Consider the following 17672-nt stretch of genomic DNA (forward strand, 5'->3'; position numbering starts at 1 on the left):
TAGGTTTTAAGCAAGCACAAGTGGGGATGGGTAAAGGAAAAAAAAAGAGGAAGTCTGTGATAGGTTGGAAGATGTGAGAGACTGAATGACAGAATTGGAGGTGCAGTGCTAAACACACGACTAAAGAAATAAAAGCTCTTTCCAGAGGAGGTGCAATTGGCAGAAGGATGAACAATTGTGATCTGAACGTGGAAACAAGAGGGAAAACAAGTGCAATGCCATAATCTAAAAAGAAAACGAAGAAAAGGAAACAAAATGGGAGCTGCAGTTAGGCTTTAAGTTTTTAGCATCAATGTTGAATCCAGAAGGCTGTAAAGTGCTGAAGATGAGACACGTTCCTTGAGTTTATGGCTTCGCCAGAGCAATAAAGAATCCAAAGGACAGATAGAATGAGACAAGGTGGAGAAATAAAATTATAGGTGACTTGAGCTCTAGACCATGCTATTCAAAAATCCTTTCACAGGATGTGAACATTGCTGGCAAAGCCACCATGCTTTCTTGACACTGCTGTCAGTCTGAAGTATTAGGAACTGTTAGGTGCAATTAGGAAGGGAGTCCCTACAGCTGAGAGAGGGGAAGCTGTATCTAGCAACTTCAACTCCAACCCCCAACCCCAACTTAAACAACTGAAAGCAAACCCAAAACCATGGGTTTGTACTTCTTTTGTCAAATTTAAAAAGAACCCAAAAGCTATTTATCCTGCTTTCCATGGAGAAGACACCTCGGCACCAGATTTACAACATCTCAGTTCAAGAGAAACAGGACAGACCAAATCCCTCTTAAAAGGCACATTCTGTCACTACATTGTGCAATCATCAGTAAACATCTCAATTTCTGATCTTATGATGAAAAGAAGGTTTCGATGAAGCATCTAAAGATGGTTGAGTCAAGTGTACTACTCTGAGGAACCTCTGCAGCAATGTACTCGGAGATGATTGTTATGGTTGTCAGAGGCCAATCTCCATTTGTGCTATGTATAACCAACCAGTGAAAAACTTTCCCTGACACCCACTGACTTCAATTTTGCTAAAGTGCCTTGTTGCTATATCTACTGAATGCTGATTTGATGTCAAGGCCAGGTTGCTCTCACTAAATTTCTTGAATTCAGTTCTTTAGTCCATGTTTGGACCAAGGCTGAGAGTCAACTAGTCAGGTGGTAACTAGCCAAGGTGGATTTATCCTGTTCTTTTAGGACAGGACATACCTCGGGCAATTTTACATGCTGGTAAATAGGTGCAGTCTTGTAACTATACTGGAATAGTTTGGCTCAGGGAGCAGCTAGTTCTGGAGCAAGTCTTGAAATTTACTGCCAGACACTGTCAGGACCCATAGCCCTTATGGTATACCAAAGTCACCAGTCACTTCTTGACCTCACAGAGTGAATCAAATTGGCTGAAGACTGGACTCTGTAGTATCACATAGTTTTGTCTGTCATATATTGTTACGACTGTTTAACATGTAATAATTCCTATATTTTAGCTTCACAGAGTCATCACCACATTTTTAGACATGTCTGCTGCTTAGACTGGCATGATCTATGCTCTACATAGCACAGTGAATAGAGGTTTTCCACAGGCAGCCAGCCACTCAATTTGGAATTAATTGGCCTCCTGTTGTTAAAGTTATAGTGTGAACAATGAATACCGTTTACAAAATGGAAAAAATGCACGTCAACAGTTGATTCTCTTGGAAAGAGAAATGAAAGGTTTTGCATCCCCTATGCTTGCACAGAAAGATGACATGAGAAATGTTGATAGCAGCAACTGAGTCAGTAACATAACTAACATTTCATGTCAATAATCTTCTATCAGAAGTAAAAAAAACTTAGATATATAATAGTTCTAAGTAAATGAAAGAGGATGGGTGGGAAAATGAACAAAAGTGAAGCTCCATAAACAGGCTGGAGGATGACAGAGGTTAAATGACAAAAATAGTGCAAGGCCAAAGGAAGTGACCATGGAACAAGGAAAGAAGCAAAACTTTTGTCTAGAGGTGGTATAAATGGAGGCGACGGAACACTTTGGAATGCTGAAAGGAGATGTAAAAAAGTATTTAGTGGTGAGTTATGCTAATAGTGGGGCAGCAATGGAGTATGATCCACTGAATATAAAGGCTTGTGGGATGCAAGGGAAGACCTGGGGAATTCAATACGCTACTGGAATGAAAGGGAAGAACAGAATCGCAGGAAATGGTATAGACAGAGTCAAAGACCCTGCCAACCAAGGTGGGGTAGTCTTCAGTTCAAGAAAAAGGAAGATATATCTCAAATCTCAACTGAGGAAATCTTGCTACTATCACTCCATTACACCTCCCTCCCCACTGCACGCACACACACCAACCATTGCTGACAACACTCTCATTTGTGTACATCAACTTATCATCCTCTACCATTTCTATTACCTCCAGCACGACATCACCACAATGTCTTTACCGCCTCTTTTATCATTCTTAAGGGACAATTCCATGACAGACTGATCCATTCCTAAATCACTCCAAAATACCCCTTCACTTCCCACAGCACTTTTCCATGCAAGTGCAGAAGACATAATTCCTGCCATTTCACTCCCTGCCCCGTCCCCACCATTGCACCCCCATTGTCCAAGGTTTCAAATGCTCCTTCCAAATGGAACAGTATAAACATGCAATTTTTTGCAAATATTCGCTGCTCACAGTGTAGTCTGCTGCTTTTTGGGGAGATTAAAGACAGATTGAAGAAAACCCCTGTTCACTCAATTTCTCACTCCATCGCTCAATTCTCACACCCACACACACACAGCCTAGGTCCAAGAGGCCTGCTTCACCATTTTGACCGCAGGTCTTCAGGGGGGCCAGTGCTTACACGGGAAAGAGTGAGTGTCAGCTTCCCCCGGCATCCCAGTCAGAAACCGTACTGCTGATCCACTTGCCAACTCAATCATTGACTCACTAGCTTACTCCCAAGTCTTGCTCCTGAATCCACTAAGCAAACAGCCTCTCCATTACTGTATCCTCTGACATCACAGCCTCACCACCACACCCATTGTTCAGGCCTCAAACTGAATGAAGGTAGAAATATTCTCATACCTTGCCACTCATCCAATTAAAAGCCACATCACTTTCACTTTTGAATGCTGACAGGTTCACCAGTGAACCCATCAGTAACAAATGCAAGAGGGAAAGGGCATCTTATTGTCGAAACAGCTGGTTCTTTGCAAAATCTACCAAATGTACTTACCTTGATTTGAAGCACAGGTTGTGGGCTAAATAAGAGAAAGCTGCATTCTGTTGGTGAAGCCTTCTCCAAACACATCTTTTATTCCCAGAATTTGCCTTTTGTTCTTTTGCCCACCTTCCTCCTCTTCATTTGCTTAAAATCTATTACATTTCTAATTTCTCAAGTTCTGAGGACAGATCCAATGACCTGAAACATTAACTCTGTTTCTTTCTTCACAGATGCTGACAGAGCTGCTAAGTCTTTCCAGTATTTTCTGCTTTTACTGAATATTTGTAAAACTAGAGCTGTAAGATTCAGAAGTGAAAATGGAACCAAACTTACATTCAAAGGAAACTTTGGTACATGTCTGCTGGACAGGGGTATTAATAAACAATACAGAAAAAAAAGATAGATAAGTGGAGCTGAGGTTTGATCAGCAATCAACGAACTGAATGAGAAACTGTAAAGTCCGAACCAAGTCACTCATTATAGGTAGTGTTAAGCAGTACACACAATAAATGAGGAGAAGCCAGATTCTGAGATGGAACTCAAATTTTGAGAATAATTTTTCAGAAGGTTTTCAATCGAGGAAAGAAACCCTCGAAGCGGAAGTTGTGATCAGCATGATCTAGGTAACTAAAAGTTCAATGAACAGAAGGCTGAAATCAAAGGAACAGAGACTTCGGAAGAGTTATCGGAGATTTCAGTGTGAGGGCTGGCAAGGTTTTGCAGAAATTGATTAAAAAGGCTGACAAATTTAAAGTTATCATGGGAAATTGGAAGTCCATTCTTAGTATGAGAAGCATGAGGTGACAGACGAACTTGATTCAGGTCAAACTATGTTTGGCAGAAATTTTGATAATTTGGAATTTATGGAAAGTGAAGAACGGTAGGTCAGTGAGAAAAGTTCTTGAGCGATGAAGTCTGGAATTGATTGTAATTAACAGCAAAACAGTTGTGCAGGAATACTCACCCAGTAACAGGACTGCATTTTTAAAAAATATTCAATAATTAGTAGAATTCTACCCATGTAATAATTAGCTATATTGCTATCACAAACACAGAAGCATAGTAGACCATTAAAGGAATACGTTATGAAGCTGGAGGATGAGAAATCATGGTCTTGGATAAAGTGTTGAGCTGTGATTACGCACACAGAAATGGGAAAAGAGAGAAATAGGCAAGTCAGTCAATTAGTAATACTCTAGTACATTTTCTTGAATAATCTCAAAACAGGACAGAGCCCTGAAAAGGGGGCTGCTCATCTAAACTCTTAGTTAAAGAGTGGTGCAAAGCACAAAGATACTCAAATGACAATGTGAAATAAATAAAACAGGCTGTTAAAATATCTCAACACTAAATGGAATTTATTAACCGAAGGCTTCTCACAAAAATAACACATGTCCTACCCACTGGGATGACCACACTACCCATTAATCACACAGTCATTAAGAAATTATGATGATGTATTAAAGGAAAACTTGAGTAAGTTAATCAAAATATCTTACGTACATAGTCAGCTTGCTCAACATATTCCAGTTTGTGTGTTACAAAGATGGTTGTTCTGTGTTCCCTCTTTAATATCCCCATGATCCCTTGGTGGAAGACATGGCTTCCTACATGTGCATCCAGGGCTGACAAAGGATCATCCAGAATTACAACAGAGCATCTAAATTAGACAAAAGGTAGAATATTTCAGTAAGTGAATATATGACTGCCTGTAAAACACAAAGTTCCAAAGCTTTCAATGCAAATTAAAATTTCAAATGGGTTATTAAAACACTTTTGAACATTTCAATATTTGAACACTAATGTCCAGATTTTTGTGGAGTCACAACTCACAGGTCTATAGTTCCCCAATTTTTCCTTACAACCTTTCTTTAACAAAGTTACAAACATTAGCCATCCTCCGTCATCAGGCACCTCACCCGTAATTATGAATGGGAGTAAGAACTCTTTTGGAATCCTAGGTTCAAAATCACCTTTTCCTCCGAAGCATTGGTCACTTCATAATTATTCATTTACTACATACAAAAATAATATCTGAAAGAAATCATCTAATTTTCAATCAAATTATACAGCATTTCAACATGCAGTCTCTCAAAAAAGCTTGTTCTATGGATTTACAAAGTTAAAGCAAGTTATTCATAAAACAAATTCCTCCTGTGAAATTGAAGGAAAAAATCTTAATACAGTTGATATTTTATTATGTATTTAGATGATGGCCCGGAAATGTCAGGAAAATACCATTTTTTGAAAATTGCTCTCAAACTTAAACATTTAAAAATGGTAAAATATATGCAATTCCAGCTGCCTATTTCATCAATATGAATTGTTCACAGGGTAAGTGGTACGCAAAAAGTAAATTTGAGAGAATAATTTAGTTGCAGCAGCAGTGATGGTATTTAGGGCAACGGCATCAGCATCGAGATCAGACAGCTGAGGTCTCCCCGGACAGCAAGATAAGCAGAGGACTCATTAAAGACTGCTGAACTTTTAACTTATTCCTTCTTTTACCCTAGTTTAAACTACGAAAGACTTTAATGTAAACTATTACCTATTCCTTTATTTTTCTACAATTCTATGAAGTAATACCTAACTTTTTAACTCTCGTTTCTCTTTTACTTTGTACCCAAGTTTTTTTTGTACCTTGGTAACTTGGTACCTAAGATGACGCCTTGTGTGGTGACATTATACACATTTCACTGTACTCCTGTACTTGAATACACATGACAATAAAACCTAAAATCTGAAAAGTCAAATTCCATATCTCAAAGTAAATACCTTTCATTGTTAGAATTTTCAATAGCTACTAACTTTCATCAGATACGATTAAATCCATGTGAATGATTTTTCATAATAAGCATTGAATTCAGCTTTTTATAAAATTGTAACAGTGAAGTAGTATAGATCCATCTTGGATTTCAATTTGAATATAGAGCTGTTTCCCTAATCAGGAGTGGCACTCACAGGCAGCATGTACCTGAAAATCACAGATGCAATATTTTTTTGAAAATGAGTCGATGGAAAATCAGGCAACAGGAGCCTACAACTTCCAAACGGGTACTTTTTCTTTCTGGAAGTGGACACCTGGTGAATCCATCTGTCATATTAACTGTCAGCTAATGTCTGCCATCATAATTAACCAACCGGAAAAATGTATCTATACCTTGAGTAGAGAGCCCTTGCAAGACTAACACGCTGTTTCTGGCCACCACTCAGATTAATACCCTGGAAAAAAAAACAAAACTAATGGATTTAATAAAGAAAAAACTAGGTTTTGTTTGAAATATTAACAGTTTCTGAATGATGCACATCTTTACTAATATTCTAATCAGCAAACAATTCGCAATTAAAGAAAGACCCATGATTTGTAACTTATGTTGTAGGTTGATTTACATGTCTTAGACATGAGGATCAAAGTGCAAAAGATCTAAGGCACCTTCTAAACACCACAGAAAAGCAATTTAAGAGTGTTGTTGAGGAATAAATATTTAACCTAATAAGGGATGGCCTGATCACTTAGCCAATTTATTCAGTGTATAGCTTAACTGTATAACTCAGGATGGACCTTATTTAGTGTATGGCTCATGGTGGGGGTATTTACCTCAGTGTTTCAAAATTAGAGAAGACAAAATGAGTGATTCTGCTCCTGACTGTGATCCAGAAAATCCTGTAGATATGTACAAAGATTTTAGGCGAGGAAACCATTTGGCTTTGCTAGTTCTATCCTCCACAGTGGTCAAATGGCTTGCCAACAAACAATTTCTTGGCTCACTCGGGACATGGGACTGGGGAATTGCCAAAGACCAAAGAGCCATTCATTAACAAGTCAGCATCTTTGCAGATGGGATGGGTGAAATGAAAATTAATAAACAGGGAAATACTTCTCCATCATCAATGTTATTACTTCTCAAAAGCTTCTGATAGATTTCAAATGAAAAGTCACATAATACGAAATTCCTCTGCAATCTGAAGTGGGACAAAACCCAACATCGCTGCACTTAAAATTAGGTAGTAGAATGTCAATTTAAAATCAATTTATTGCAGAAGCCTGGCTTGTAATCTTCTCATTCACTGCAAAGGAATTATATTTTATAAGGCTGTAATGTGGAGAAGGTCAAGTTGCAATTGATAAACTACAAGATTCAAGCTCTATGGATTTACAAATCAGCTGAAACCACTGAATGATTAAAAACAATCAAGCTATACATTATTCAATATATGGATACAATTATTTAATTTTTAAAGAAAGGTACAACTTTAGCTGGTTTAAATGGTACGAAAATATTTTCAATCAAAATTGAAAGCTTTCAAAGACACTTGATTTTATGCAAAATGTCTAGACCATATTTAAAAATTCTACATAATGTTCTGACACTTTCCCCATCAAATATTAAGAGGAAGACATACAAACAAACTGCAAGTGTTTGTATGTACACAATTATTCTGTCAGTGTACTAACCTTTTCACCAATTTCTGTAAGTTGCCCAGCTGGTAAAATATCAATATCTGGCTGAAGAGCACAAGCTTCGATCACAGTCTGAAAACGCTCTTCATCAAAACTTTCTTCAAACACAATATTATCCTGCAAGGAAGCATTCCTCAGCCATGCTGTCTGTGCACAATACGCTAGGGGCTGATTGGCTGACGCCCACACCACATGGCCAGAGACAGTCATCATTTCTCCTAATATGGCAGATATTAATGATGTTTTTCCACTTCCAACCTGAAGTGAATATAAAAAGGAAGGAAATTAGCTCACAACTTTGTTCAGACTTTCAACTCTGTTCAATTGTTCATCAATACAGTTTTCTTTATTATTCTATAAGAGCAGAACAAATAGAAGCAGGAAAGAGTTACTTGGCTCATAGAGCCTGCCATTCCTTAAGATCATGATTGACCGGACTGTGGCCTCAACTCCACTTTCTTGTCTGATCCACATAACCATAGAGACCTTTGATCATCGAAAATCAGACCCAGTTTAACATGGAAGATAATTCTTTGCATATTACATAGATATTGCTGGCAAAGCCAGCAATCATTTTCCATTCCTTTTTGTTCTTCAACCGCTGCAGTTCCTCCAGGTACTGTGAGGAAGGGACTGCCAGGTTTTTGACCCAGCAGCAGTGAGAAAAAACAATGTGGTTCCAGGTTAGGATGGTGAGTGGCTTAGAGGGCAACTTGCAGATGCCAATTGTCCTCATGCATCTGCTGCTCTTGTTATTCTAAGTCGTAAAGGTCACGTTTTTGGAAAGTGCTTGTGAAGGGGGTTTGACAAGTTGCTGCAGTGATTCTTGTATATCGTCCACACTTTTGCCACACTATTCCAATAGTGGAAAGAGCGAATGTGTGAAGTTTTAGATTAATATTGATCAAGTGGATTACTTTATCCCAAATGATGTTGAGTTCCTTCGGTATTGGAGTTGCACTCATCCAGACCAGTGGAAACTGTTCAATTAAAAACTCTTAACTTGTGCCTTGTGGATGATGGACAGGTTTGTGGGAGTCAGGATTTTTGAGCTAATCACTACAGAATTTCCAGCCACAGATCTGCTCCAGCAGCTGTAACATTTAAAGGTCGGTCCAGTTAAATATTTGGTCAATATTAACCCCCAGAATGTCAATAGTTGGGGATTCAGTGATGACAATACCATTGAACAAGAGCGGAGAGAGTTTAGATTTGAGTAGTACTTATATAATGTAAACGTTTGCATAAGATGTCACATCAAAGGTTATTGTGGAAAATAAAAGCTGTATGTAGCAGGTAAGATATTGGAATGGAAAAAAGTTTGGCTGGCTAATAGGAAGCAGAGAATAGGTGTAAATGAGACTTTTCAGGCTGACAAGATGTAATGAGTGGTGAGCCACAGGTACAGCTGCTGGGACCTCAGTTGTTCATAATTTATAAAATGACTTTAATGCAGGGATGAAAGGTAGGGTTTCCAAACTTGATATCACAAAAATAAAGGAAAGTAACGATGAGGACACAAGCAACGTTCCCTCTAATTTTCTTACTTTTATAATTTCTGAGGCCCATGCACGACAGCAACACCAGAACCAAAAGTCATGCCGCTACTGGCATGGTGACATTGATCATTGTGTGCAGAATATCAAAGCAAATGACAAATAGACTCCAATGTTAGAATGTGAAGTGGTCCATTTTGGTTGAAAGAATAAAAAAAGCTGCATATTATCAAAAGGGTGAGTCATGTAGAACTCTGATACGCAGAGGAATCTGGGTATCTTGTGCATAAATTAGAGAAAGTTAGCATACAGGTAATTGGGAAAGCCAACAGAACGCTATCATTTATTGCCATGGTCTCCAACATGACTGGTCGATGGCAGAGTCTCCGACAGTCAGTCCCACTGTCTGCATTCCTTCACTGCAGGTGCATGGATTATCACACATGACTTTCACTTATGGAAGCTGCACTGATAGCTAAAAGCACATGCACTTAACAGACTTTACCAGCTTAATGCATAACGTTTCAATTTGTTCCAGATGGACCATCATTGCTGGGTAAAGCAAGTTTATTGTAGCAATGTAAACACATGAAGAAATAGATTGGAAACTGATGTATGAAGCCAGTATATTACGGTACTAGAAACATAAAAGGCTATTCAGCCTATCGCGTCCAAGTGGACTCTCTGCAACAACAGCTCAGTTAGTCCTGCTACTCTGCTAATTCTCTGTGGACCTGCAGTTATTTTCCTTCAGCTGCTTATTTAATAGGTCTGTGCAGGATGAAGAAATAATAAAGGCAATGCTGCCACACCCCACATTCAATATCCAAGCAACACAAGCTGACCAGGTGCCCTGGAAACAAATCGCAACCACAGAAGTGACCCCCATGTTTGAAAGCAGCATGACCAGCAGCAGAGTGATGTCACAAACTATAAGGTGAAGCACTGATGAGGAGTGATGAACCTGGACCATCCAAGGAGAAAGCAAAACTATACAGCTTCCACGTAAAACAAAAAATAAGTTTCTGTTCACAATTGTAAAAGATAGGTGCTTGCCTTATATGAAATCCAAGTTAAAAAAGGGTAATTTGGAATGACATACAAGAATGGACAGTAAATTCAACAATAGTTTTCACTTAAACCACATTTTTTGGATAAAGACAATTGATGAGCTGAAGTTTGTATTGGAAGCTCAACAGTCATTTTTTTGCTTAAACCAGAAGAAACCATTCACAGATGCCAAAGTAATTAAAGAAACAGTGACTATTCAAAGACTTTAGTAACAAGAAAGAAAAAACAACAGCAATCCAGGCTGTACCACTTGGTACTTCCACCGTAGGTACACAAGTGAAATCTTTGCATGAAGACATCTTTCAGCAACTACAGCACGATCTGAAGGACTGCAAATACTTCTCACCGCAGTTTGACAAATCCGTGACAAGAATAACATCAGTCCAGTTGATTGTTTTTGCGTGCACGTTTTATTTAAGGGCTTAACAACTAAAGAGGATCTTATCACCCCTTTGCTCCTTAAAGACAGAACAATGAATTTAAAAAGGTAAGTGCTTGAGAAAACTATTTCAATCAAGGAACTGGTTTCCATCATAACTGTCGGTACAACAGCCATCTTTGGTGCAAATTCAGGTGTTGTTACATTTTGCAGACATAATCCTGATTTCCCTTCATTTGTAAATTACCACTGTATAATCTACCAACAAGCCTTAGCCAGTAAATTTATGGATTTTTCTCATGTAGTGAACCTTGTTAAGATTGTACACCTGATTCAAGCAACAGCCTTTCAGTCCCACTTGTTTAAATCCTTACTGAATGACGGGAGGGATCAATGACCAGGGGCATAGATTTAAGTAAGGGGCAGAAGGTTTAGAGGAGATGCAAAGAAAATCTTTTTCACCAAGGGTTGGTGGGATTCTGAAACTCACTGCCTGTAAAAGGTAGTACAGGCAGAAACCCTCATAAGATTTACGAAATATTTAGGTGTGCACCTGCGATGCCAAGGCATACAAGAGCTGGTCCAGAGGTAGGGAAGGCAGTGGGTTCAGCTCCTGGGGGAAGTAAAGACAGATTGGTTTGGATCTGGAGCATGGATTTAGAATGGTGGAGGGTGCGGCAAGGAATTTGGGAGGTGGCGGTGGGGGGGGTTCAGGTCAGCTCCCAAGGACCAGAAGGCCAATCGTGTCAAGAGAATGGAATCATGGGAGATGAAGGGGGATTAAGATAGGAGGAGGTGCTATGTGTCACTTAACTAGATCACCGTTGATCTGCAAACTGACTTAATCTGCTTGTTTTTGACTCACATCCCCTATATATGAAAACTCTATTAAACGCAAGTCTTAAACATTCAATTTGATCTATAATCTTCTGGGGGTGATGAGAGAGCAATTATAGATTTTTGCTCTGCTTTGCATGAAAAAAGTACCTGAGTGGCCTTTCTCTAATGAAATTGTGCCCTTGTGTTCTGGATTCTGTCAAGAAAGAATAGCCTTGCTAAATCTATATGATGAAATCCTTTATTTGAACAACTCAAAATGTCAACCATGTCTTCTCCACCCCCACCAAAATATGTTTATCTTCTTGTTGGTCTCAGCCTCTACTTGCAAATCAGCTCAATGTGATATTTCCATGACCAACATCACAAAAATGTAAATAATATTGTTGACCTATTAAAATATTTATAGATATAAATCTTACCTTGCCAATTATAACGGTAACTTTGCTTCTGGAAATTTTTAATGAGATATCCTGAAGTACAGATTTGTCAGAATTTCTATTCCAAGTAAAACACCCATTGTGGATCTCCAGCACATTGCCATTACTAGAAGAGAAATAATATATTGCATTCAACTTTTAAAAAACATTTTCTTACATTTATAGTTTTTGTGAGAAAGACTAAGGTAATGGATTTTTGAAAAGTCTGAAATTTTCCCTCAATTTTTACATTTCATTCATGTTGAATATCATTTTAAAAGTATTTCAAAATGTAGGCATAAAGAAAAATGGAGAGAAAACAAATTAAAGTTAACATTCACAATCATACCAGAAATGCGAGTCCTCCCAAAAATCTTACCCATAAAAGTAGTGCTTAATATACATAAACATGGATCTGCTCCAAATTAAACATTCAGTAAATAAGTCAAACTGTTATTTTTATGTAGGTAGCATCTATGAAAGGAAAGGGTAAAAAGTGTGTTAAACTGAGGCTGGGACTTTTTTCACTGGAGCCTGCATGGTTGAGAGGCCACATACAGAAGTTTATGAGATAATGAGGTGTAACAGATAGAGTTAATGGTAGTTATCTTTTCTCCAGGATGGGGCATTTCAAGACAAGGGGACACATTTTCAAGGTGAGAGAAGAAAGATTTAAAAAAAAAGGGACAATTTTTTTTTTAAAAAACACAGAGGCTGGCTCATGTATGGAACGAACGTCCTGAGGATATGGGTGGAATTACAATATTTAAAAGACATTTGGCTATGTACATGAATAAGAAAGATTTGGAGGGATATGGGCCAGAAGCAGTCAGGTGGGACTAGTTTAGCTTGGGATTATGTTTGGCATGGAATGGTTGGACTGAAGGGTCTGTTTCTGCGCTGTATGATTCTATGAGGGAAAAATGGAGAGTTGGGATGAGTTGAGGTGGTGAGAAGGGCACACTGACCTGATCTGCAATGGAGGAAGGAGTAAAATGCCAACACTGATTAAAAGGAAAGGTGAAGAATGAATTGAGCTTGAGGAAAGGTGGAGAATTATGCAATTGTGTCATTGGGGTGGCGGTAGGTAAATGACCCAGCTTCACACTTTTGTTCATTATCCTAAAACTACACTTGGAATATATGCTTATGAATGTCACACAAAGACAGAATAATCTGTGTTGCCTCAATAGTAGAATATCCTACCAACAATCACAATTGAGGCTTGCAACAAAAATAATGACAACTTGGGCATCACGAAAAGGAAAAATAATGGAGACAATACACGAGATAAAATCAATTTCACCTTTTCTTTCCGACTCTCTTCACAAGGTCAGGCAGACTATTTGAAGAGGAATTTTGAAGTTAATAAAAAAAATTATATTTAGCTACAAGACATGAAAACTATTATATAGAAGATACAGTGATCAGAAAAGGTAGGTGATATAAGCAATATAGTATAATAATCCTAATTGCCTATTGAATCACCTAAGTTGAACATTATGGTTTCATCTTAGACAGATCACTTTCTGTCTGAATTTTCCTGCTTGTATGGATAATTTCATCATAATAGGTTGAGTATTAGCAAAGATAAACATGTCTGCAATGCACTGCAATGAAAGGAATGAAGGAGAGAAAGCAAGGAGTAGCCTTCTAATGTATGTAAATGAAAAGCCTGAAGATGGTTTGGAACCTATTCTCCATGAACTAACTTCAGAATGTTTAGAAAAGCCCAAAGGCCCAAATTAGGCCTGGCCTCTGGTCCCCTGATTCAACTGTGCATTGCAACTGCATCATTCATTTCACATCAGAAATTAGGCACCAATGAAATCCAACTCCTTTAAATTAACAAAATTCTGTTCAGGCCTAAACAGTAAAATCCAAAAGATAATTCTCTTTCGATAGGCTATGTGTTGTACCTTTTCAATTCTGTACTGAAGTAATTTTGAACAACTTCTAATCATAGAATCCTTGCAGAGCATAAAGAGGATTTGGCCTATCAAGTCTGCACTGACCCTCCAATGAATATTCCACCCAGCTCCCAAACTTATCCCTGCATTTAACATGGCTAATTCACTTAGCCTGCGCATGCCTGTACACTACAGGCAATTTGGCATGGCCAATCCGTTTAATGTGCACATCTTTGGACTGTGGGAGGAAACCAGAACAACTGGTAGAAACCCATGCAGACACAGGAACAATGTGCAAGCACCACACAGATAGTTACCAGAGGCTGGATTCGAACCCTGGCACTGAGGCAGCAGTGCTAACCACTGAGCCGTGCTGCTCTATAGTAAAATATTGTAGTAAGTCGTAAAATCCTCTTACTTTTTTGGCTCCAGAAATAAAATTATTTATGCTGTAGTTATTTTGAACCCCCTTAATCAGCCACTATGGTGCCAAACTTGTTTTTTTTTACTTTTCTCATAGGAATATATTTAATTCCCATATCCTTCAAAGTAGTCTTAAAATATTTTGTATTTTTAGTTCAATTTCCCACTTAATCTTCAAACTTTTCTCATAGCTCCATATTTAGCTCTCAGCATTCTTCTACATCTATATTATTTTTGGCCTTCATCTTGATTATATTTCTCAATAGAATTCAAGTAGCAAGAATGTCAAAAAATGATGATGATCTGGCCAATAAAGCCAGAAAAAATATGCCAACAAGAAACTTCCTTCCAGATAGACTTACAAAAGACAAGGGGACCCTTCATAAAATAATTTGTCTACTTTAGCTGCACCCTAATAATTCCTTAACTTGACAAACTTGGAGATGGTCATCAATCATCATGATGCTCAAAAAAAATTGATAACCCAGTATTGACATAACCATGACAACAATATTAATGCACTGTGCAGGAGGTATGGTGCAATAAAACTGTATACAGATGTCACAAAATAAGCATGACATATTTTTAATGAAGTTATACAAATTAATTCAACATCATGCCTCGTTAAGTTTAATTGCACTAATAAAATTCCAAAAATAGATTTGGTAAGTTCTCCTCATACATTTATAAAATATCATGGGAGATGGGTTTCACTTCTAGGCCAGCATTTATTACCTATCCTTGGTGGCCCTTGAGAAGGTGCTGGTGAGCTGCCTTCTTGAACTGCTCCTGTCTTTGGGGTGCAGGGACACACACAGTGCCATTTGATGATGTAAAGGAATAATGACGTAGGCCTAAGCCAGAATGGTATATGGCTTGGATGGGAATTTGCATGGTGGTATTCCCAGACATCTATAGGCCTAGACTGTTGGTAGAGGTCGCAGATTTGGAAGGTGCTGTAGAATAAGCCTAAGCAAGTTGCTGCGTTGCATTTTGTAAATGGTACACACTGCTGTCATTGTGCATTAGTATTTAAGGGTATAAATGCTGGGAGTGGTCGGTAAGATGCCTAAGGACTGCCTACTCTATCCTGAATAGTATTGAGCTTCTTGAATATTGACTCAATATCTGAATAGTTAGCTAACTATGGATGGACAAAAATAATGCCAAAATTTCAATCTCCATGCATGTGTTACATTTTTTCCACAGTTCAAGAAAAGATAATAGTCAAGTATCAGTCTGGTTCAATGAAGTCACTCCAAGTCAAAGTCATGAGTTCAAGCCCCACTCCAGTACATCTGATCTGTGCTGACACTTCACCACCCTACAGAATCAGCACACCATTATTGCAGCATTTGTTTAAATATGGACTTTTCTTCAGATATTAAACCAAAGCTCTATTTCCGATGATACTACTCAAAGTGGAGAGTTCTTCTAATGTCCTGATCAACAGGTATTCTTGAAACACCAGCATCAAAATAGATTAATTGAAAATTACTCACTGTGAGGTTCCACAATTACAATATGGGACATACTGGTTGACAGACTATCTACAAAGTAACACTTCAATAGAAATTAATTTACTGTGAATCACTTTAAGATTAATAGGTGAATTTGAAATTTAAATGCAAGTTCTTAATTAAAGAACATTGTAGTAAATGACGTGTCAGAAGGAATAATGTTGTTCCAAATCTAGTGTGCATTACTGGCTGGACTTTTACACAAAAAGTCTTGCCTTGTGTCAATTAATGCCTAGACAGCTGTTAAGTCACTCTAGGGGGATGCACCCAAGCAAAGGTAGGCTCACCTCCAACTTTTCCACTACCTCTCTTTAAAGTTCTAAACTATAGTATCACAAATCTATTTAAATTGCTCTGTAACAAAAAGTACATCCATGGTGGCATTCCAGATTGAAAGGAAATTGCAAACTGAGAAATTAGCTAACAAGGAACTATTTCAATATTTTAAACAATCAGAAAAGAAGAAAGAAGAACTGGAGTAAAACATAAGCTCTAGATAAACTTAACATATGTGTATGTAAGTATACTGACTGTGACAAAGCTGGTTAGTCGCTATGTGGGACAATGATCAGTGACAATAGATGGATCTTTGTCTTCAAGGTGGGTAGCAGGAGTTGGGAAAATTGCAGATTCCACGTTCCCCAGGAAAACAGGCTCCGAAAGTACAATATTTATCGTGAGGAGGTGGGTGCAGTTTAGAGTCAAGCTAGCTGACTCTGGAAACAGAACAGAAACAACCACAGTAGTTAACAGGTGTTTAAACAGGTTGTTTAAAAGGCCAACTCCAGTGCTGTGGAACTTCGTCCCAGTTATAATAAAAACTACAGGCACCTCTAGCCCTTACCCTAACACACCCTACTATGCCCCATCTATGCTAGCTCAAATCCCTCCACCACGGCTCCCCATACCTTCTATAACAAGTTATGGCATTTCCGTGCCCATTCACCTATTGCATAGAACCAATGAAGCCAAAATGACTAGATGTGTCAAAAAAACTTTCTCAAGAAAATGAGTCATTCATAACTCTAGCCTTGCTTGGAAATCTCTACTCACCAAACGCCAATAGAAGTGTCAATCAACCAGATCACTTAAAATATCAATATCTGAAAGTGCAAGAACTTGAAATTTCTTTATCTTGTGTAAACAATTGTTGAAGTGATAGAACAGATCAGAAAGCCAAATCTGTCAATCCAATGTTCTCCCTGGAATTCTGCTGTTTGAATCTTCTAATGGATGTCTGGGCTCTCAGTCAAGCCTCATTACACATTTTTCCAGATGCAACATGCTTGATCTGGAAGTACATTCAGCAGTAACATTCAAAACAGTATTAGATAAATGAGAGTGTCTACTGACAATAATCATCTGATTACAAGTTCTGACTGCGCATGCTAATCTCTGATTCTTTTCACGTGGACATATGCAAACACAATTTAAAGCTGATTTTGAAAAATAATGAAAAAAATCTACTTTATTTAATAGTTGTTTTGTCCTCACATATATTTTCTTTTCTATTTTTAATGGCTTGTTACATTTTCATCACTCTTTATTTCAAATTACTCCAGAGATTTCATGGCTATTACTCATGCTCCCATAAGCACAGCCTAAATACTAAAAAGGAAAAAATCTTTATGCCTTTTGGTGAAAAAAAGTGCAGTGAGATTAATTTGATAGTTCCAGCTCAGAGATGTCATGAGCAGGAGAGGCCAAATGGCCTTCTTTGTTTTATTATTCTGCATTTCTAATTTGAAATCAAGTACCAATATATGATCATTAAATCTGAATGATAACGTTCTTTAACACGTTCCAAAGAGAAGTCACTATCAACATGAGTAAAGCAAGTAAATTTCATAACTTAAACTATGAATGAGACAAAAACATTTAAAAAAAACTCCAAAGATACTGGGACAACAAGGTGCAGAGCTGGATGAACACAGCAGGCCAAGCAGCATCATA

General features: G+C 38.0%; 1 protein-coding gene across 1 annotated transcript in view; it reads right to left on the reverse strand.

Annotated features, from left to right (window-relative positions):
• LOC109912648 (ATP-binding cassette sub-family C member 8-like) overlaps positions 1–17672 on the reverse strand; it is a 152942-nt gene that overhangs the window by 45138 nt on the left and 90132 nt on the right. The window contains exons 11-14 of the mRNA XM_048595667.1: positions 11870–12022; positions 7659–7922; positions 6363–6424; positions 4706–4862 (exon numbers count right to left, since the gene is read on the reverse strand). Coding sequence (XP_048451624.1) covers positions 4706–4862; positions 6363–6424; positions 7659–7922; positions 11870–12022 — 636 coding nt within the window. The remainder of the gene's footprint in view (positions 1–4705; positions 4863–6362; positions 6425–7658; positions 7923–11869; positions 12023–17672) is intronic.

The sequence above is a fragment of the Rhincodon typus genome, chromosome 4, assembly GCF_021869965.1.
Source record: "Rhincodon typus isolate 14 chromosome 4, sRhiTyp1.1, whole genome shotgun sequence".
NCBI lineage: Eukaryota > Metazoa > Chordata > Chondrichthyes > Orectolobiformes > Rhincodontidae > Rhincodon > Rhincodon typus.